This window comes from Parasteatoda tepidariorum, chromosome 2, assembly GCF_043381705.1.
Source record: "Parasteatoda tepidariorum isolate YZ-2023 chromosome 2, CAS_Ptep_4.0, whole genome shotgun sequence".
Classification (NCBI taxonomy): domain Eukaryota; kingdom Metazoa; phylum Arthropoda; class Arachnida; order Araneae; family Theridiidae; genus Parasteatoda; species Parasteatoda tepidariorum.
Window position 1 is genome coordinate 10,942,761 of NC_092205.1, and position 24,136 is coordinate 10,966,896.

At 26.9% G+C, this 24,136-nt stretch overlaps 1 protein-coding gene across 1 annotated transcript in view; it reads left to right on the forward strand.

Annotated features, from left to right (window-relative positions):
- LOC107440727 (general transcription factor 3C polypeptide 4) overlaps nucleotides 1-24,136 on the forward strand; it is a gene marked incomplete in the record, with an annotated part of 36,045 nt that overhangs the window by 1,240 nt on the left and 10,669 nt on the right. Inside the window, 9 exon segments of the mRNA XM_071177167.1 lie at nucleotides 856-1,000; nucleotides 2,454-2,574; nucleotides 4,676-5,025; nucleotides 8,156-8,288; nucleotides 12,184-12,263; nucleotides 15,432-15,589; nucleotides 16,517-16,652; nucleotides 18,755-18,853; nucleotides 21,284-21,392. Of these exon segments, the coding sequence (XP_071033268.1) occupies nucleotides 856-1,000; nucleotides 2,454-2,574; nucleotides 4,676-5,025; nucleotides 8,156-8,288; nucleotides 12,184-12,263; nucleotides 15,432-15,589; nucleotides 16,517-16,652; nucleotides 18,755-18,853; nucleotides 21,284-21,392 (1,331 nt within the window).

Sequence of the window (24,136 nt, forward strand, 5' to 3'; positions counted from 1 at the left end):
AATTATTTAGTAGATAAAATCATGTTGGGAAAATGCAAGAATCTGTTCTTAAATATCTTTTAACAACTTTTTTTCTAATTTTATTGCCTAAAATGAATTAATTTTAAATTACAAGCAGTTAAACTCAAATAAAAATACAGTTTTACCAAAACTATGGGTTTTTGACAGAGGGTTTTTTGACATGACGGTAAAAACCATGGTATAAACCGGTAAAAACCGTCATGTGTCAAAAACTTGCCAACCCTGATTCCGGATATGGTACTTTTCTCTTATGTACTAATTTGTTTAAAAAAATAAAGCAGATGCATATTTTGTAATGCTGGTTATTTATTATTAACTTCATAAAATACCATTCTACAAGAACATAAATGCAATGAAAAAACCAAATAATATACTTTTTTCAACATTTTAAAATTGATTTTGTTATATTTGCAAACCTATTTGTTGCAAAAGTTCTCAATAGTTTGCCATAGGGTCGTCTGATAAAGGAGTTACTACTAATTCAGTAAAAATTCAATGCATTACGTAATGGTATTAAAAATATTCTGAAAAAGTTTTCCCGCTTCAATTTATTAAGGAATTCGAATAGGATTTAATACCAACAGCCTTAAACAAATTTGACTTATTTCCAAAATCAGTATACGTGATAAATAGGGTCAGGTTAAAAACCTTTTGCTCCTTTTTATTTGACAAACCAGGTAGTCAACTAGTCAGGTTTCGCTGTAGTTTTATTTGGTCAAACTTATTAAATTTTATTCTAGGTACTGGAATTCAGAATCAATCTTTAACCTATTTTAACGTAATTAACTAAATGAGCTATTTTGTTAGCATATAATATGAAATTGTGTATTTCAGACTTCCCACAGCAGCCCAGTTGAAAGTGGTTTTCCTTCTCCCCTTCACAAGCAAGTCATCTTAGTATCAAAGGAATCACTTGTTTTAAAGGATGTCACACTTCCTCCCAATCCATTCCGATGTGTCAGGACAATGAGAGATAGAGGCAAATATTATTCATTTAATATATCTTTCTAGTATTACAGTTGTAGAGGCCACATGTAAATATTTCTGAAATTTCTACCAATGTCAATAACTCAATAATCTCATTTTTCCATCTTCCTTTTTGCAATTCTTTTTCAAAATTATAAAATTTTTTATGATTGCAGTTGATTTTTTTTTCCAATTCGGAGACATTTATTTTCCCTTACGACAATACTCTAGAAGATTTGTGTAACACAATTCTACAAATTTTATTTCTCCATGCAACCCTATTAACTTTTACAGTTGTAAACAAGAAAAATTGAAAATAAAATAATAATAGTGATTAAAAAAATTAATAGTGATTATTATTTGAATCTTTTGTTCAATTTTATTTTTTCAGAAAAAGATTTTTAACTAACAGAAGGGAGAGATTAAGATGCATTTAATTGAATCAGCATTGCTTATTAATTTTACTTAATGAAAAATCAAGCAAATAAAAGGAAGCAGTTTTACAAATGAAGAAATTTCTTTAATTTAAATATCTCTCAATCAATTGAGATTTGTAAACACTTTTCTTGAAAATTGATTAACTATTATGTGTGGTTTGAAAATTAGTGTCTACATTATGATAATGAATGAATTTAAATGATAATGAATTTGATGATGATAATGAACTTAAAGGATAATGAACTTAAAGGATAATGAACTTAAAGGATAATGAACTTTAAATGATAATGATAATTTTGTCTATTTTCTGCATGTATGTTTTTTGCCAAAATGTTTAAATTTTTAAAGGAGATTTTTTTTTCATTGTACTCAGAGTGTTTGTCATTAAAAAATTTTATAGTCTGTAAATATGTTTGTTCTAGGAAGTTTTATCTTTAGTTTGTATGAAATAAGAAATATAATAAAGTTTAACTGTTGACAGGTTTTTGAATATTGTTTACAATGAAATATCTTATTCAAGTTTTGTAAAGGTTCTAGATTTTTGAGCCTTGATATCTTTTTATTTGTTACTGGGTTTTTAAAGTTTTTATTTTTAAATATTTTGTTTTATGTTTTCAATTTGTGAATTTTATAAATGTGGATTGCTTATGGAGGCAACAACATAATTTTGAGCTATAAAGACTATTCAAGGAAGCTCTGATATCTACAAATACATCAAAATAAGTCGCTTAAAGCTTGCGAGTCACACCTGTCGAATGAGCCCTTCTTCCTTGACATAGAACTGAATTACAAACTAATTGGAACTAGAGCTAGAGGTAGGCCTAAAACCAGATGACTTGACAGTGTGGAAGATGAAAATCCTAAGAATTACTAACTTGAGAATAATCGCAATGAAAAGAACAGAATGGAGGAAGGCTCTAGCCCCCAAAGGGCTGTCATGCCAATAGAGGAAGAAAAAGAATTTGTGAATTATCTGTATCAATTGACTGTTAATTTTTTAAACAGTGATTTAATATTTTTCTTTTCAGAAAACCTGCACAATATCCTAATGGACACTACAATGTATCCTAAACCACCAGAAAGAGCTGAACCATTTAGAAGCTTTCGTTGTTGCAGGTGGTCCCCAAGAGGAGCTGCGAAGAATAATAGGTAATATTCTCTTATTCTTTGTCACATGTTTAGTTTGAGCCACATTTTTTTTCTACATACGATTGTTGTTATTTATGTTCTTCAGTCTTATGAATTAAGCTATGCGTGTATAATTTTAATGAAAAAAATTCTGAACTACTTTGGACAGAAATAATTTTTTGGTCTCCTTTAAGTTCACATTAATGAGGTTCAATTCTATAATTAAATACAAAAAAAAATGTTTATATTAACTAGTATGATTTTGTAATTATTGCAATTTCATAATTACGATTATGGTCTTGAGGTTCAGTAAAAATTTCAGTATTTGAAAATTCTTGTAATAATTTGTTTAAAATTTTTTTTTTCCCCTTTAACTATCAAGAGTTATGAAACTTGTTGTTTTCCACTTACCTACAATTATTTTTTTCTACTCCTTAGGCATTTTTTAAAATAATAAATAAAAAACAAAAACAATTTGATAGACAGAAGAAATAAAAAAAGTGCTAAGATTTCTTATTTTTCTTCCATTCATCCAGCTATCCTGAAACTTAATCTTCTATCCATATCAAAAAGCAAAAGAACATATAGATAAATAAGAAATGCGGTGAGCAAAACTTTTTAGTGGTTCAAATGCAGGATGACAAAAAGTTTGTAAGACTAATTTAACCAAAAATTAAATGATTGATGTCTAGTAATCAATTTCATTTTATCATTTTATAATGAAATAAAAAATTTCAGTGTTGTATAATTTTTAATATAGTGTTACTATTTTTTATTTAAATGTAAATTCTTGCATATTTTTTTTCATAACCACTAACTATATATATTTCTGTGTTATTGTGACTGTACTTCTGATTACAGATAGATAGTTTAGAAAATTAGCTCCTCTGCTTTTAGAGAGATTATAAATATTATGTAAGATAAAAATTAAAAAAAAGGGAGTTGATGAGCAGTCTAAAATTTATCAATCAGCTCTCACACATTTGGTTACTTTTATCTGACTAAGATGTTAGTATATTATGCAATAGGTTCAAAAAAATATTTATAGATAACCTTCAACTTTGCATACTATTTTAACTCTGAAATATAGCTCTATGTTAAAAATCATAGGCTTCCGCTACTGGCGACACTATTTTGGATGCTCAACTTTACATGGCGTTTTGTAGTGCAAAAGCTTTAGAAACTTGAAATTACTAAGGTGTGTAGAGTATAAGGAGTACAATGGATTAAAAAAAATATTCAATAATTGTTGGAGATTGATTAACTATTAAACAATCTCCATTCAAAATGCCATTCAAGCCACTCTGTAGACTACAGAAATGCAACTACTGAGTTGAAATTTGATGTGCCTACTGAAAGTGCATTTTTGTTTATGAACTCAACATGAGTTTTTTTTTAAAAATTTCAATTTGCTCAAAAGTTATTCATATTTTAAATGTTTTTCCGTAATTTTTTTACCTATTATTTTTTTTTTACTTATTTTTCTTTAAATAATTAGTATTTTTCAATCAGATATGTTATACTGAAATTTTTAAAAGTGTATATAACTCAAGAGTCAAGAAAGGAAAACTGTTTCTAATTTGAACTGTTATGTGATATAAGACTATCGTTATATATTGTCAACAAATAAAATTACTTCTCATTTATTACCTTTTAGTGTGTTGATCTTGATGTATTTTTTAATTTAAATATTTTTTTAAGTACTGTTGATTGATTTTGAAATCTAGGTAATTGTTCATTTTTTTATGATTAACATATTAACAAAATGTTCTTACATAAATTATTTTAATTATTTACTTAACAACTATTATTAATTAAATCTATTATTAAAAAATTTTTCTAATCTTTTATCAACTTTATTTTTTAAAAAAAAACAATGATGAATAAAAACCCAGCATGAGGCAGGTGATCGGGAGCTCTTAGTCTCTAAAAAAAAGGGGGCATTTAATTTTCACTGATATAGCATTATTCGTTTATTAGCTTCCATTTTTTAATTGTTCTTTTAATATTCTTCTGTTTTTTCCATCTGTTTTTAAAAATAAAGAAAAATTTTGCTCATAGTTTTCTCTTTCTACTTATTTTTATTTTTGTTCGCAATTTTTAAAGTTCCATAACAATTTAGGTGTTTATTAGCTACTTTGACTATGGATCACAGACTTGAGCTTTATGAAGAGATAGACAAAGAATGGAAAGTAATTTGTGACATAACTGAAATAATAAAGAGGAATAATAGTCCAGTTTCTGAAGAAAGAAAAAATGAAGAAAAATCACCAAAAAAGGGTAAAAGAACAAAACATTTTAAACGAACTCCCAGAACGAAAAGAAAGCATCGTGATAGCTCTGAGGAGGATTATGAACCTACTATAAAAGAAGACTCTGGATACTCTAATTCTTCTCTTAAAACTCTTAATATTTCCGACACATCAACCATCGATGCACTTAGAGAAGAGATTTTTAGAATGGCTCCTATTGGTATGATGCATAATCATTTTTTTTTTTGTTACATTGTAATTTTTTTATTTCTTTCATTGATTGATTATTTAAATATAGTTGTAACTTTAATTCTTTTTATAAGTAAATATTTAAATAATAATTAAATTTTAGCTTTTGCGTTGTAAATTAAATTCAACTTCTCTCGGAGGGAAAGACGCTTTGTTTGAATTATTACTTTTGCCAGCTAAAATTACTTAAATATTTGCTGAAGCTATAACTCTCTATACAATTGCATATTGGCCATTAAAAGTGAAAAATTTACGTATGTGTGTTATTTTATTTGGACACTATTAAGTCAGATTGCATTGCTAATGTAAAATCTGTGTAGGTAATATTTTTACAAAGTCTTTTGAGAGCTACTTTGTTATTGCAGAAATTATTTTCTATTTAACTTCCTAATAAAATTATTCTGTATATATCATAATAATGAAAATTTACAGCCGTTTTAGAAAGTTTTGTTGTGAGAGCTGTTCATTCTTGTAAGAGAACAACTATCTAAATAAAAAATTGGAAGTTTTGCACTTTTTGGAAAGATCTTTGGAGCTATTCTGATATAAAAATTTGACTGAGGAATGTTCTTAATATATTCAGCATTAAATCTAATGTGATTTTGTTTTGCACAAACTATTAGCAGGAGAATCAAGATGTTTTGCAGCTGTGCTCTAAGCTGTGCACCGTGTCTCTTTTTCCGAAACTTCAAATTAGATACCTAAAAGGACAATATTAAATTAGAAGTGGAAGAAGAAGATTAGTATTTGGTGGTAGTAGTTATCTACAAAACTATGTCTGTTCAATATTTTAGGTATATATTTCAATATAATCCAGAGGACCAAGTGTGTGTATATATATATACAGTCAATTCGCTATAACTCGAAGTACAATAACTCGAATATTACTATAACTCGATTTTTTTATGAGGTCCCGACCCTTTTATCTTCAATTTCATGTTAATTATTCTCGATTACTCGAATTGTACTCTATTTAACTCGATTTTTTTTTTGGATCTTTTAAAGCAAGAAAAAAAAACCAGGAGCTGATATCTTGCCCCTTCCTTTGCAAAACACGCACAATGTCCTTCGCATTCTTCATGGAGAAGCTAAAGCTGTCCCTCTTAAAGTATGTGAACAGTGATTAAATGAAACGTTACCAAATTTACTTCAAGGATACAGTTAAAATGATGTTTTCAATATTGATGAAATGGTTTTATTTTTTAAATGTCTTCCAAATAAGACTATGACATTTAAGGATGAAAACTGCTCAGGGGGTAAAATGAGCAAGGAACGTTTGACTGTCCTAGTTGGAGGAAATGCGTCTGGGACAGAGAAATTGCCCTTACTTGTTATCGGAAAATACCGAAATCCCCGATGTTTCAAGAATGTAAAAACGTATCCTTTGGATTACAAGTCTAACAAAAAGTTTTGGATGACATCAGTTTTATTTGAAGACTATGTAAGAAAATTGGATCGGAAATTCTTCGCTAAAAAAAGAAAAGTGATACTCTTTATGGATAAATGCACAGCGCATAGTGATCTACCTAATTTGAAAGCAGTAAACTTGCAGTTTCTCCCGCCAAATACAACAGCAAAGTTGCAGCCGATGGACCAGGGTATCATAAAGTGCTTCTAACAGTCTTATCGTAAATGGCTTGTCAGAAAAATGATCTTAAATATTGTAAGCATTTAGAAGATTTGTAATTAATAAGCATTAATTAAATAATGCGACAATATTTTGAAAGTTCAAAACCGAAACTAACTAACTAACTTCTGATATGTCGAAGTTTTTCGTCAGTCCTATCAGATTCGAGTTATCGAGAATTCACTGTATATTGAAAAAAAAGTTTTATATTAACTATTAATAATTTTTTATTAAGAAGGTGTTCAAACATTCCTATTGCAAATTTTCACTTGATGTTTTGAACATTTTCCAGTATTGTATTTAATTTTTTTTTGGACATTTAATGTTCAAAAAGAAATAATAAAAACATATTTTTAGATACATTTTGCATTAATTACTCTGTCACTTCAAAAGATCAAACCTTTTTAACTGAAAATCTTGAAGCGAAAATGAAAATTAAAACAGTGATGATTATCTTAATGTTTTCAATCTGTTGAAATTAATGTTGGAGTAAACAGAATTGACGTGAATGTAAAAGTTGAGAAAAATGTGGTAATTCTGACCATTTTTAGAATTCTTATATTTTGATTTTTAAAATTGTATGTAAATAGATTTTTTAAAATTGTAATTGTTATTGTGAAATTTTAAAATTGTAAATAACTATCACAGCCAATTTTGTTGGGTCTAGTTTTCAGTACATGTGAAAATTTATTATCAAAAATTTTAAATTGGGAGAAAATTACAAGAGAATTTATTTTTCAAGGAATAAAATTATTAACTGCTGTAAAAATAATCGGTTTGAACTAAAAATTATTTATATTATTACTACTAAATTATTACTATTAATGATTACTACCAGGGTTCTTGCTGTCCTAAAATGTCCTAAAAAGTGCTAAAATTTCCCCCCAGCATTTTTAGGGCCTAAAAAGTGCTAAAATTTCTTCTGAGTGCTAAAAAAGTGCTAAATATTTTTTATTTTGGCGTTTTGAAAATTTTTTTGAGTGATCGGATTCCTTAAATCGGTTTCCCTAAATCCTTAAATTCTGTTGCCTTCAGCTCTCCTGCTGCCTCCATCTTTTTAGAAGATTCTTGGGCTTTGGGGAAAGAAGTTCAAAAAGATTGTGACAAAATTAAGCTGCAATTTGCATCATGTATAGATTAATTATTTATGTGATTTTTACTTCATGAATCGTGAAACACTTTATTTGTATTTTTTTAATATCATGTATAGATTAAGTATGTTATTTTTACTTTACATCAGGTGCTAATTTTTTTTCCTTAGTCCTAAAAAAGTCCTAATTTTTTTTGAAATAATTGAGCAAGAACCCTGTACTACTTATAATACTAAATTATTATTTCTTATATTACTAAATTATTTTTTACTAAATTGTTATTAAATTATTATTACTAATTATTTAAAATTTGCATTAAAACTAGTAGTTCTGTTGTGCATGTTATATTATTATTTTTTAAAAAAAATTGTTTTATATTGTAGAAATGATATGGACTGGTATGTTTGGGTTGCCATCTTCTAATCTTAGCGACTGCAGTGAATACTGTTACCTTATCGTAGCTACGAGAAGTGGACACATTCAGTTTTGGAGAGTATCGCCTAATGATGGAAGAGTGTAACTAAAATGTTTTTATATTTTTCGCTAATTGATTAAATGGATACTATTTATGATTGACAGAGATGATTGTGCTCCGGAAAAAATTCGGATTTCCAGATTTTCGCTGACCGCGATCCTGAAATTTCCGGAAATCCAAAGTCCAGAAGTTTACAGAAATCATCGATCACATTTATGTATAAAAATTCTTCTATATTTTATTTAAAAATATTAGAACTAGAATTAATACTTGGCATCTCTTTCATTTGTAAATATATATATTTCTTTGGTAGAATAATAAATGTGATTAGAGATAAAATTAAACTAAATACTTAATTATTAATTTCACTTATGCTGTATATAATTTATATGGAATTTCACGTTGTGAAAATATCAATGATTTAAATTCATAAAGACTTGTTAAAGATTATAAGATTTATTAAATTTTTGAAATGCGGGATAAATGATTTTACTCAGGAAATTTTCAGAATTTTTTAATTGGGCTCACAATCACCCCTGGATTGATCGCTACTATACAATTAACCCTACTTATTATGACAACTCTTAGAAAAAGTTTAAACTAGATCAACTTAATTAAATACTATGTCCACTCACCTAATGAAAAAGAACCACTAAGCAGGGTTCGTGATTTTTTTGATTTTTTTAAAAAAAATCAAAAGAATCAGATTTTTTTGATTTAAATCAGATTTTTTTTATTTTTATTCAAATACACTGTAAGAACTTTAATTCATGATTAAAAAAAATTATAAATGTTTAATCAAATTAACTTAATATTAAAACTATGTTGTAACAATATTTTAGAAGCTCTAACTAAAATAATTTTTCATTATAATACATGGCTTTGAATGCATAGCAACTGTTTTGAAAGAAATGCATGATTAAAATTTAAAGACTAGATTAAATAGAGAATTTAAAGAATACTTCAGGGGTCTGTCTGGGTTTTTCTGAGAGGTACCTATTTTGTGAAAATTAAAAATTATATTAAAAAATCAACACAAATATAGTAAAAATATGGATTTATCGTTTCTTACGAGACACAAAAATAAAATTTTAAGAAAAAGTATTTTGTGTGATTATTCTATCATTTTTCCTAAAGTTGAATTTGTAAAGGTACCGTTAAACGGTAGTAAATTTGGCTTGGACAGACCCCTGTACTTTAACTATTAAAACAAAGTTTCAGTTAGCAAACCATAACTTTAATTTAAAATTGTGATTTCTTTTTTTTCCTCTTGATTTTTAAAATGACAAAATAAATGTAGCAGACTGTGTTTATAAATGTAGTCATTCATCAAATAATAAATAAATATTTAATCTATATATTTTTATATTAAAATATTCATTTTTAATTCTATATCAAAATAGATAAGTTAAGCTAAAAAAAAATTAGAAAATCTATGTACTCATTGGAATTTTTTTTCACAAAATTTCTTTATAGAAAATCAGATAATGTCAAAGATACTGTAAACATATTATGAGAAAAAAATACCAGTTAATAACCCTACTGCATCAAATAGACTTTGAAAGAGTTTGAAAGGGAAGAATGACACTATATTTGGAAAAATACATCTGAATTCATCAGCCCTCTTTTTTTCTTTTTCTGTTTTTGGCATATTAGGGTAATTTCTTTTTAACATAACCTCAAGCTTCAGAAATACACATTTTCCACCAATAAAATATGATGTAGATTTTAATTCACGCTTTTTCATTCAAAAGGTAGAATTTTAATTAACATTATTTGTATTATTTTTTGAAAAATATTCATGTTTATTAATTACTTTCTACAGCTATGCAAGTCTATATTAAGACAGCATTAAATGTTTACTTTAATCTGTACTTTCAATCTCAAGAATCAAAACATTTTTAAAAATGTAATTTCAAATGTGTTGGAATTGAACACACACCAAAAAAGTAATTTCATTAACTAAAATTAATTAATGCAGCAATTTATTTAAATTAAATTTTAATACTAAGAAAAGAAAATAATAAAAGTATCAAAAATTTAAAACACTGTTTTTTGACTTTTAAAATCAATATATATAGCTGAAAAAAATTTTTTTGATTTAAATCAATGATTTTTTTAAAAAAATCATTTGATTTAAATCGTGATTTAAATCAAGCTGATTTAAATCAACAAACCCTGCCACTAAGAAACCATAAATGTTTACTATGCAAATCATGTTCGAATCAGTTAATAATTTTTTTATATATATATTTTTTTATATGAAACTTGTAAAAAGTTCAGTAAATGAAAGGGTGTAACTAGAAATTGTTTGGAGGTACCTAGCCTAATTAAGACTCACCCTTTTAGATGATGCTGAGTTTGTTGTGCTTGCAAGTGCTAATTATCTAAAGATAATTAGCCACAAAAAAAAACTCAGTATTCTGGACTTGATTTACTGGAACAGTTTCATGAAAGCTATGCTCTCACAAGCTGGATAACCTCATTGTCAGAAAAAAGTATCTTTAGATATTGAAGAGTTCGAGCAAGCTGCGAAGCCTCGTCCTGTGAAGGTCTGAATTTCCTCATCCTTTTCTCATACTTGGCTGTGTCTTTGCCATTTTTGTCCATTGTGTGATTCACAGAGTTTTGGGTTGTAGCCTATCCATGAACTCTGCAGCAACATCAGATACATGATATAGCTCGTGGTTGTTTAAGAACTTCCGTTTGCCTCTGTGGCCAAAATGGTGAGAAGTCATGATGCACAGAGCTTGGTCACAGCACAACAGTTCTGAGTAAAGTCCAAAGGCTGAAGATGATATGGTGGTGGGGGAATAAATGAAAGGAATTTTCAGCTTTATCCTTATTAAATAACAGTGACTCTGAATATTCTCTTGTTTGTTAAGCGTGAGCTCGATATAGGATTTTAAAATGTGAGGTTGTTTTTTTTATTCTGAGTACAAGCGATTGCCTGAATTGTTTTCTCATAGTAAAAAAGTGCTAAACTAATTTGGATAAAACAATATACTTCAATTAGAGTTTAGAAATTAACGGAACATTTGATAGCAATGTAACCTGTTTTTTAATTTTAATATATTAAAAAGTATCATTTAAAATAAGGCACGGAGACTGATAAATGCATATTAAGTAATGATATGGTTCCATGCAACCATTTTCAATAAATAACATACATCCAGATAAATGCAAAGGCCATTTATTAACACAAAAATAACGCACCCAAGACAACAAGCATTTAAGAAATTTTTGGAAAAAAAAGTATTGTTAAATTTATTCTATATTTTAAAAAGAAATGTATTAAAAATTTAAAAAAAAACATCATTTCTAGAGCGAATTATCTTTTAAACTTCTGTGATTTCAGAATTTTTTTTATTTTATCAATTTTAAATTCTAGCTGGAGCAAACCAGTCTTTGACGAATTTTTTTATTTCAAAATGAGAACAGAAAAATCAGGAGTATTTATTTCCTTTTTGATGAACAAGAAAAGTATCTTTAGAATGTAATTCTGCAGAAAAAAAATAAGAAAAAATTATTTGCTTTTGTATTTTTTCCAGCTATTTTATTGCTCCAACTCTTTCTTTACTCTGTTTTTTTTTTAAATTTAAAATCTATAAAAATGAAGATGCAGAGTATAACAGTTTTGGTCATACCTATCATTTCAATTAATGTTATTATAATGCTTTTTTAAATTCATTCTTGTGTTATTGTTGGAGAAAATAGTAACTTTTGTTAAGTCATGAAAAATTCTTGGAATTAGTCATGAAAAGTCATGAATTTGAAAATCTAAAATGTAGCAGATACCCTGCATATAAAATTATTTAAAAAATTTAATACTTTACGACCAATTTATTATTAAAATTTTGTTTAATTGATTCTGAATTTTGATACTTTCATCTCAATGAAGCTCCATATAATATATTCACGTTTTAAAACTTTCAGAGTTACTGTAGCTCATGAGTGGGACACTGGTTTAGGACAAATAACGACTATTTGTTGGCAGCAGACAAGTCCCACTGGAGGTAAGCTGTTTGATTTTTTTTAAAAGTTTGGTATCTATTATTCATAATTTACATTATTGGTCTATTATTATAAGTGTTGAGTTATTTATTTATATTTTGCATCTCATTTAATTTTTCCTTCCACTTGTTCAATCACCTTTTGCTCCTTTTTGTTTTTGATATTTGTTTCTTTTTTTTTCTTTGTATGAATCTTAAGATTTATCTATAACTATATTGGTTTTATAGTTAAAATTACAATGTTAAGGTTGAGTTATAAAAATCATGCTTTTTGAGAGTTTTTGTAGTACAGTATACTTTTTTCATTGTATAAATCTTAAGATTTATCTATAACTATAATGGTTTTATAGTTAAAATTACAATGTTATGGTTGAGTTATAAAAATCATGCTTTTTGAGAGTTTTTGTAGTATAGTATACTCCCGATATCTTTAAGTTGAAGGGACGCTAATAAAAGTTCCAGATAGTGAGTTTTCAAAATAACAAGTACAGAACTAAATTTCTTCTAAAAAGTCGAAAAATATTTTTTTAAATATTACTCTAAAAAGTAGAGTCATGAAATATAGGAATAACTACTATTACATATGTATGTAATGATGATAGTTGACTATAAGTCTAAATACAAGAATGATAATTTTATTTTTAAAAGTAATACAAAAATAATTATGGCTTAATTAGGAAAGAATTGGTATACAATAAACTTACATTGTAAATTTTCCAAAAAAATGCATTTTCTATTTTGAAAATTTTGACATAACAAAGTTTTGAAAAGAAACTCTTCGACATAAGAATTCAAATTGACATTAGGTGGATATACTAATGTTAATAGTATATATTAGGTGGATATACAAAGTTGATTGCTAAGGAGAAAAAAATTTTTTTTGATATAACAAGGTTTTCAAGATATCGAAAGTATTCTGTATTTAGTAATACTAAACTCCATTTAATTATATTTTTGTATTTAGTAATAGTAAATTCATGCATAATATCATTAATATTAGGTATATACTTCTGTACAATTATGTGGATGTAAGAACACCTTAAAATTGCATTAATTTGAATTTTAATAACTTTATATGTATTATTCTACTTCTAATTACTGATATCTGGTTAAGAAAGTTGTCACCTAAGCTTTAATACCATTTATGCTACTAAGCAGTGTTGGCTACATTTAAAAAATGACTTGAAAGAAACTGTGAAAGAAAGCAAAACTGTGAAAGAAAGCAAGTTATGTGGTAAGCAGATTTTTTAGCAAATTTTATCATCATACTACATAAAATAAGCTAAAAAACTATGAATGTAAATATTTAATTGTCTCAAAATGTATTCTCCTTCTGAAAAATAATCAAGAGAAATGTTTAGTTAAAAGCTTGCCATGGTTCAAAATATTGACTAAACTATTTTAAACCAACGAAATATGGGCTATTACAAACTGTCTCAATCGTTAGTTTTTGAGTTCTAATATTTCGTGAATAATGAAACTAATTTAACTGAAATTTTTTTTTTTTTTTTTTTTAAAACCAACACATTTTCTAAGAAAAATCGATCATGTTTTATCCAAATATATATAAATTTCTGTATATATACAGTAAAAATATAGCATTTAGCTTTTTAATGCTTATATTTGGCTTAAGGTTTTTATTGGGACAATTTTGGTTAAAACTGTCATTCTTCAAAAGCCTTTCTACTCTGCTGCTAATCAATCTTCATCATATAGTTTATTTTTTAATGAAACTTTGACTTTGTACAGTGTGCAGGAAAAAATTAACACTTTTAATAACTTTTGATCTAATGATTGGATTTTCACTTACTAAGATTCAATCTTAATGGTTTGGCTTTCCAACTTTCAAAACGCTAATTAATTATCGAAAACGAGACTTTTAAGTTATGAAATCAGACACTAAAATATACTTTTTCTTAATAAACGTACCTTTATTCCCAACAGACTCGGATTTTTGACTCACAAAATAGAGGGATGGGGTAGCCGCAATCTGAAAAATATAGTACCAATTTTTATTACCTATTTATTATTTTATTAGGTCAAAATTTTAGATCCCTTATTATTAATATTATTTTTTGCACATTTATCCCATATTTGAATTCGTAACATAAAAATATTGTCTACACGAATTAATTAGCATATCTAGGGTTAAACTCTTTAAACCCTTAAGATTGTGTTCTAGTATGTGAAAATCATCATTAAATCAATAATTATTCTAAGAATTCCCTTTTTTGTGCACTGTAACTTAAAAAAATGTTTTATTAAATTTTAGGTTTTATTATGTGTGGAAGTTTGAAAGGAATATTAGCTTTCATACCCGTGAGTGTTCGGTTTGATGAGAACCAAGAGCCAAAGATTACACTCAAACAAATGTGCAAAGTNGAAACTAATTTAACTAAAACATTTTTTTTTTTTAAAACCAACACATTTTCTAAGAAAAATCAATCATGTTTTACCCAAATATATAAAAATTTCTGTATATATACAGTAAAAATATAGCATTTAGCTTTTTTAATGCTTATATTTGGCTTAGGGTTATTATTGGGACAATTTTGGTTAAGACTGTCATTCTTCAAAAGCCTTTCTACCCTGCTGCTAATCAATTTTCGTCATATAGTAGTTTATTTTTTAATTCAACTTTGACTTTGTACAGTGTGCAAGAAAAATGAAACACTTTGAATAACTTTTGATCTAATGATTGGATTTTCACATACTAATATTTAATCTTAATGCTTTGACACCTAACTTTCAAAAGGCTCATTAATTATAGAAGACTAGACTTTAAGTTATGAAATCAGACACTAAAATATAATTTTTCTTAATAAACACACGTTTATTCCCAACACTCTCGGATTTTCGACTCACAAAATAGAGGGATGGGGTTGCCACAATCTAAAAAATATAGTTTAATTTTTATTCCCTATTTATTTTTTATTAGGTCAAAATTTTAGATCCCTTAATATTAATTTTATTTTTTGCATATTTCCCCCATATCTGATTTTGTAACACAAAAATATTGTCTATACGAATTAATTAACATATCTAGGTTTAACTCTTTAAACCCTTAAGATTGTGTTCTAGTATGTGAAAATCATCATTAAATCAATAATTATTCTAAGAATTCCCTTTTTTGTGCACTGTAACTTAAAAAAATGTTTTATTAAATTTTAGGTTTTATTATGTGTGGAAGTTTGAAAGGAATATTAGCTTTCATACCCGTGAGTGTTCGGTTTGATGAGAACCAAGAGCCAAAGATTACACTCAAACAAATGTGCAAAGTATGGGATGAAGAAGACAGCATTTCTGTTGATCACATTTCTGTTTTGAAAGTAATTTTCATTTTTATCTTTAATGATTATAATTAATGATTAACAAGGATTATAACTAATGATTAACAGGGCCCTGATTAACAGGGATTATAACTAATGATTAACAGGGATTATAACTAATGATTAACAGGGCCCTGATTAACAGGGATTGTAACTAATGATTAACATGGATTATAACTAATGATTAACAGGGATTATAACTAATGATTAACAGGGATGTTGATGACCTGAAAATTCTTTAAAAATATCTTTTATAGATGCAAAAAAACTTTCTAATTCATCAAAAATGACATTAAAATAAAAAATGATGTCCTTAAAAATTAAAAAAAAAAACGAATTTTTTTTTGTACGAATAAAATATATAAATTGTAATTTGCATTTGTAGTGAAAAAAATAAGATAATAATTAAAACAAGTATGTAATTTATAAGTAAAATATAAATAAATATCTCATAAAGATAAATAGGAGTTTTACAAATTTTAGTTTCAATCCTAAAGAACAATCAAAATGGCATTGTATCATCAAATGGGTTTTGATATTCTTCATATTTAAAAAAAATTCCTGTTATCCAAAAGCAAATTCTTTACATCTTGAAAAACTCTGTCTCACATCGAGAGTGGTTATCTGAGGACATTTAAAATAGAAACATTGAATGCAAATATTTATGCTAGTTTTTATTAATGACATTAATTCACAAGCAAAATGCATTAAAAATGAGAAATATCATTCAAAATTCGTCAGAAAATTATAAAGAGGGGAAAAAAGTTTAAAAAGGGAAGAAGAAAAACGACAAAAAAAAAACAACATAAATAATGCTCTCTAAACGGAAAAAACAACCAAATATGCGAAGAAAAAATACATTTAGCATCAACATCCTTGCCTTTGTGATTAATATTTAATTGTAATAAACCTAAATCATTCTTTCAGATTGCCTTGAAAAAATATGTGATTATTGCAGCTAAAATGAATGCTCTTGTGGGATGCGAAATTATTCAATTAGATTCTTCCATAGTCATTAAAAATGTCGGACATTCCTATGGTCTTCATAGGTTACCAATCACAGGTATTCTTCTTACTTTTAAGAACATTATTCTAATTAAAAGATTTTCTTGTTCTGTGTTTTCCTCCTTTATTTTCATCAGTTTAATTAATTATTTATTATTTTCTAAACAAGAAATATGTTTCGTATTAAAGCCTTGTACTATTGACAATATCAAAAGAAAGTATCTACATGCAGTTTTAAATTTTGATTTATGTTTTAGCGTATTGTTAACAATAGTAATATATTACAATTGATATTGATAAGGGCTAGTTGTATGTATTATACAATACAATATAACTGCAGCTGAAAGCAATAATTCAAACTATGTGTCTATCTTTTATAGAAATTGAAATTATTTTTATGTCTTGTATAAACCAAAATTCAGCAGTTGATTCTAAAAACAATTGACTTAGCAACAATGACACTGATCGAAATACAAAACAGAGACATTAATTTTTAATAAGTATAACATTTAATGTGTGTCTAATTGTCAGTTTAAATTTATTAGGATCACATTCAACTAATTATATTCAGAAGCCTTATTTGGCTGTACTACCCATAAATTGTAATGATTCCAAAATAATAAACTTAAATGACATCTATCTTATTAAAATATATTTTTATTATTGTATAGAAAAAGTTATATTTTTTCCAGTGCTATCTTAAAAAAGTGTCAGTAGTAACACAAAAGTATCTATATACTTAAATAGTATTAATACTTTTTCAATGTTGTTACCGTGTACATCTATTTTTACAAATATTTTACAATTATTAGGAATCGATCTTTAACATAATTATGTGATATACATGAAACTTTTTTGTATAAATATAAAGACTCATTCTGAATTAGCCATGCAGAAATAAAATTCAATTCCGCGCATATTTTATTACTTAGTGGCATTTTTGTCGGAGTAGTTTATAATTTATTTGTTAAAATGAAGGATTTGCAACAATTTATGGGAATCATACAAAGCTAAAGCTTTTTTAGTTAATTAAAATGTCTCAGGAATTTTCTCATGAAAGATAAATATTTATGTACTACCCAGAAAACTGTAAGAAGGATCAAAATGTGTCTCCAATTAAGCTGCTTTGATGTGTACAATGAGCTATAAAAAAACTTACGAAAATTTTCTTTTGATAAGTTATATTACTATTTTAGCTTTTCCTTTAAAGTTATATTCTACTTTTAAAAAGTCACAGCGTTCTAGCAGAACGGCTCCAAAATTTGTAGAAGAGTTAAAAGGGTTCCCTGAGTTACGACTTTTTTTTTTAACCAGTCATGATTTTTGGAACCTCTAATTATATTTTCCACCCAATAACCCATTATTTATGTAATATTCTGGTTGATTCTATGAAATATAGTTAAAGTAAAATGGCAATTGTAAAGGAATATTGATTTCTTAATATATATATATAAATATANATTAATTCTTCTCACAACATTATATTGAATAAATTATGAAAATGCATGTTTTTTTATAAATTATCAAAACATACCTTTATGAAAAATTGCATTAGTACTTTACATAGTGCTTTTTAAATCAAAATAAAATAACTAAACTCGTTAATAAGGAAATATGTTTTATTTTCAATACTTATATCAGTTCTTTTTAGTTTTCATTTTAAAGGAAACATAATTCAGTTTATTTTAAGCTTATGCATATCCATCGAAAACAATTTCATAATTATACTAGATACAGTTCTAGCAGTGCAAATTTAACTGTCAGACATAAAAAACCTAATTTAAGATTATTACTGATAAAAGGATGAAAAAACTAATTTTATTTCATCATTCTCTAATTCTATTTCATAATCGGTGTTGAACGGCTGATCCAATTTTGAGTTTACAACTCTCAGTTTTCATTACTGTAGCCTTGTAATTTTTAACCGGAAGACAAGGAAACTATTGGATCAAGCATTATAGCAAGCAAGTCTTAATGGAGCACTTTTAGATGAAACTTATTGGAACCTTAAGAGATTATACATTAATTTTATTTGTGAGTCTAAAAATGACTTTAAAGCTAAACAAGTCAGGATATTAACAATTTAGTTACAAATTGAGGAAAATGTAAATACTGTATTTGTGAGATATTCTATTTGTAATATTTTTGACCAATTTTCAGGAATGACTGTGATAGATAATGCAATGCCTCAGTACAGAGTACTTATCACAACAATGGAAGGTCTTGTAATTGAAATTAAAGTTTCATTAGGAAATGATGGTAACTATTTTTCGTTAATATTTCAGGTACTTTTCCATTTTGGTGGCACAGGCAAGAAAGCCGCCAAAGTTACCAGTAGCAAATGAATTCAACTGTTTTATTTTTTTAAAAAATTCTTTTATTTTAATATTCTTTTATTTTTTGGTGATATCTAGTTTTTTAAATAAAAAATAAGTATTAAAATAGCTGAATCTATTTGTGTGACGAAATGGAAAAGACGCCTATAACTAACAAAAGATATTGCTATACAAACCATCAAATAGATTCTAAGCCTAATCTTCATCCGTTTTTCAATGTTTAGAAAATACAAAATCTAAAATGGATGGGTAGGAAACAATTAAACTACCACCACCCACATCCAATAACCAACAGTTTTCTAAAAGAATTTTTTTTTCAGAATTCGTATGTGTTAGTTCCATTGTTGTAGGTTGAATAGTTCCCAAGATTTAATCACAAAAAAACAACCTCCAGTGTTTTTCCAAATAGTGTAAATAAAAGAAAAAATTATGCAACACAGGCTGTTTTTAAACATTTAATTTTCTTACTCATTTTTTATAATTCTGGTTCATTTGAGTTTATAAAGCACCCTGTTTAAAAGCAGAACGGAGGAAACTCTGAAAGTTTTTCAATTTGGAAAAATCAGAGAAATGTCAGGGAGTTTAACTAAAATACTCCAAAAGATGGGGAAAATGAATTAATTTAAGTTTGGGTACTTAAAAGTGCAATAGTTTTTTTCAAACAAAATTGGTCTTTTAATAAATTAAAAGACTTTTTTTCATTTTACAAATCTAATGCATAGTAAGTTTGTTTATCTTATAATCATCATTGACCACTGACCCAGTTTTCGGTTTATGACTACTATTCTACTTCGTAGCCTTGTAATTTTGAACCCAATCCAGAAGACAAGGAAACTCAAGAATCAAGTATTGATAGAAATTTGCCTTAGAGAGGACTTTTTGATGGAACAAACCCCAATTTACATTACATGGAGAGGAAAACCTCCCACCGTTAGCCTGATGGCAAGGAACTCTAACCCATGATCCGTCTACCACTGAGGATCTTTTGTGTCAGCACTGTGGTTTGTGCCAGTTGTAGAATTCGTATCGATCAGCCACCCATGGGATTCGAACCCAGTTCACCTCATTGGAAGGCAGACACTCTATCTTCTGAGCCGCCACAGCTCAAATTTGTTTATTATAGTACGTGAACACTTATACTTTGCATAAGTATTGTGCATTTTATTTTTTAAATCATAACTGAAATATTAATAATAAAATTTAGGCCAGAAATTACATAAAAGAAATTGATAAAATTAATCCGGGAAAATGAGAGAATATTTCTTTTTCTTGATTGTTTGTAGTCATGCCAAACAAGCTAATTGTCTTGGTCTCTATGTTCTGTTTATAAACTAGTTGAACTGTATATTGTACGGTGCGCAAAAAAGTAAATGGATCACCCTGAATAACTTTTGATCTAATGATCAAATCTTTAGCTTCTATGACTCAATCTTAATGTTTCAAGAGGGTGATGCTAATTACTTAGTGCAGACGATATTTTAAGTTAATTATTAAATGTACTTTCTGTGAGTAAACATACCTTTTTTCCCAACGGATTTGGATTTCTAATCCCCAAAATATATAGGTTGGCCGCAATCTGGGAAATATGGTCTCAATAATTTGGTCAGAAGACTGATCCAAAACTTGGGTCCCATAATGTTAATTTTACTTTTTGGGTATTTCCCCATATCTTGAGAACTTTTTAAAAGAATTGAACATTTTTGCACATAATTATATAATTTTTTTATCCAAAGATAATTCCATACAAAAAATATATTTTAGTAAATACTTATTATTTTGTTAAATAGTTGAAAAAATTTAAATTGTAAGGTATGATATACCATTTTTTACATTTTGAGGTATGTAATTTTACATGGCAAAGTATAAAATGTGAGCAAATTGGGTTGAATGCTTCCTGAGAAACCGAATTTTAAAGAAGTCGTTTAAAATTCAATAAATTTGTTGAAATATGCAAAATGTAAAATTAAAATTAAAGGGTCCAAACTTTGAATCGCTCTGTAGACCAAACTATGGGGACCATATTCCCCAGATTGCTGCTACCCCCTATATTTTGGGGTCAAAGATCTGAATCTGTCCGAAAAAAGATGCGCTTATTTGGAGAAAGTATGTTTTTGTTTCTGTTTTCATAACTTATAATATTGTATGTACTAATTAATTTGTATATTTGAGGTCACCCCCTCGAACCATTAAAGTTGAGTTCTAAAACATGAAGATTCGATCATTGGATCAAAATTTATTCAGGATGTTTTTTTTTGCACACTGTAGAAACAAGTTAGCCATATATGTAAGATATTTATATGCAATAGTTTTTGCATACTCAAAATTCTGATTCTATGTTTTGCTTTTTATTTAGAAATAAAATTTCAGCATGAAAAGATATCTGTTGATCTGGATTTGAAGAATAATATGATTAAAGGTTTAGGAGTTTCACCCAATGGATTTCTATTTGGATTGGTTTTAAAGTAGGATGTGTTTTTTGTTAAATACTTCTTAATACTTCCTAATGGATGCTTAGCGAGATAAGATGATGCTAGATATAAATCATATGCACTCTACTACTGAAAGATTTTTTTTATTTTTAGGCAAATGAATTTTATTTATCTTTGGATTCCACCCACCAAAAGACATCTAGGGGATCTTTCCTTCTCTTATTCGGTTTCCCTTTTTAATTTTTGATCAATATTGGTTTAAATGGCTGCTAATACCCGTTAAGTTTGGTATAATGTAGCAGCATCAAATTTAGTTCTGTAGTAACTAAGCCTCTCGGGAGCGACCACTCTGTTCCACAGTAAAGTGGTCGTTAATGGAGGTTGGTCATTCTTAGGGTTCATCTCTATTGACTTCAAAATATTATAGGAGGTATAAGATTTTTCTCAAGCGATTTTAATTTTCCGCAGTGTCATACACTGTGGATATGCCGCTTCTGTTGGCATCATATAAACTGGATCGATGAATAAAATTCAGCGTCAATAAATAATATTTTAAATAAATAAACAATTATATTTTATGTATAAGTTTGCATTTAATTTTATATTATAAGAATTAATTTACTTTAAAAAAGGAGATGTTTGTTTGAGATGCTTAGTTTTTTCAAAAAAAAAAATTTTTTTTTTTCCTAAAAAAACTTTTTTTTTCTAATTTAACTTTCAACTTTAAAACTAAATCATTGACAGGTCTTTAGTGTACTCTGACTGTAACATGAGGTTGTCAATCTCTTTCAGTGATCGTCAAAAAGAGCTCTCTAAATACGAGTTACACAAAAATATTTTGAATACATTTGAATTAACATTGTTTTGTTAATATTTTTTAATTTGATATTTTTTTCAAGTTTCCTTATTTGACCTTTTGGTGCGGAGGCTTGTCCGGTCTTTAGGTGAGGTTTTAATAGTCTATCCTTCAGTTTTCCATCAACACAGAGTCTATTTAAAAATTTCCATGCTTTCCAAAAAGGGTTGTAAATAGTGGTGGTTGCTATACAGAAGTGGTCTTTCTTGGAGGTTTATAAAATTATTATTCAAGTGGAAACCACTCTTTATATTAGATCAAAATTTACTCTTTCACATCCACTTCATGTATAATTATGAAATTGTAAAGTGTTTAAAATACATTCTTTATGATATAAATGGGGCAAATGTTGTAAGCTAGAATCAAACTATTTCGACTAGGTATCAGACTTAGTTTATAGCACTATCACGTGTATAGATTATTTAATTTCATTGGCATTTGGTATAGACTCTTGTACCATTCAACTCAACTTTAACTGTTATTGTTAAATAATTTTACCTTCTTTGGAAAAAAAAATTTCCACTTAGTATCACAGTTAGAAATGACTCTATTCTGTAGGGATTGAATCTTGTAATGTTTACATATAACACATGTGTGAGATCTAATTTATATTGGTATTCATTCTCTTTACATTCTGTCTGCTATTGTATTATTATTTTTAAAGTCTCTTTTAACTGTAAATGGTTTCTGTAGTTTTTTAAATGATAAAAATTAAGATCATTTTTTTCTTTGTTGTAACTTTTGGTTTAAAAAAAAAATGGAAAATAAATTTTGCTTTGAATATTTTCTTAAAATTGTTGTGTATCTCTGAAGTCTTAATAAAAATTCCTTCGAGAAATTGTGAATATCCTTTAAATTATATTCATGGATCCAAAACAGCATATAATCTTTGGATAATCTGCTGTTTTGGATCTATTTAATAATTTATTGTTAGTTTAATTCTTAAATATATATTTTTTAAACATATTTTGAGTTTTTTTTTTGTGTGAATTTGTTGTTGATAAATTTTTAGACTTTACGATTAATGTTTTAATTTTTTTCACTTCAAAATGTACATCATGTGTTCAAATTGTCAATTCAAATCTATATTTGTTAAATGAATATTTTTTATTTGAATAAATATCTTTTGTTAAATTATATCCCTACCCAAATGTTCTGTAGTTTTAAACAAATAAGAAACATTTATTTTTTCTAATTTAGAAATTTTGCAGGTATGCTCTAGATCTAATAGTAATAAAATAATAGAGCCTCATAGTAAATAATATTATTTATTTTAAAAAAATTAAAAAGTTGAAGTCACGACTCGCTAATGTAGCTGACTAAATGTAAATTGGCAAAATATATATATAATTTTTTTGGTAAAGAATCTGAAGTTTTGAATAGATTTATTTGAATGATTTTGCTACAAACTAAAATACTCAACAAAAAAGATATTTTTAAAAAAAAAACTAGGCTAAGGAGTTGAGATGCCCATTTTAACAGTTTAATAGACATTTAATCAGTTTTTAGTACTGATAATTTTGTGTTCAGTTACATTATTTAGCTACTGATATTAAGCCTATTCATAAATGTCATGAGTTTTTTTTTTTTTTTAAAAGGTTTGTTTGTTTCTTGTAAAGACTAATGGATTACTTTTTACAGACATATATATATATATAAGTAATATCTAATAAAATTTACATTCAACTACTTCTTTTTTCTCAATATATTTTTCTTGGAACTCAAAAGTCAAATTAAAGCTTTTCAATTCTTATTTGTTGTATTAAATTAATTATTAAAAATATTACAAGTGAGGGCATGTTTTTCTTGCACTTCTTATGTATTTTTTTTTTTTAAATTTTATTCTTTCTGATCAGTAAAAAAAAATTATCATTTTAAGTACAATATAATTCGAAGAAAATTGGAAGTCGTCATGGAGAAA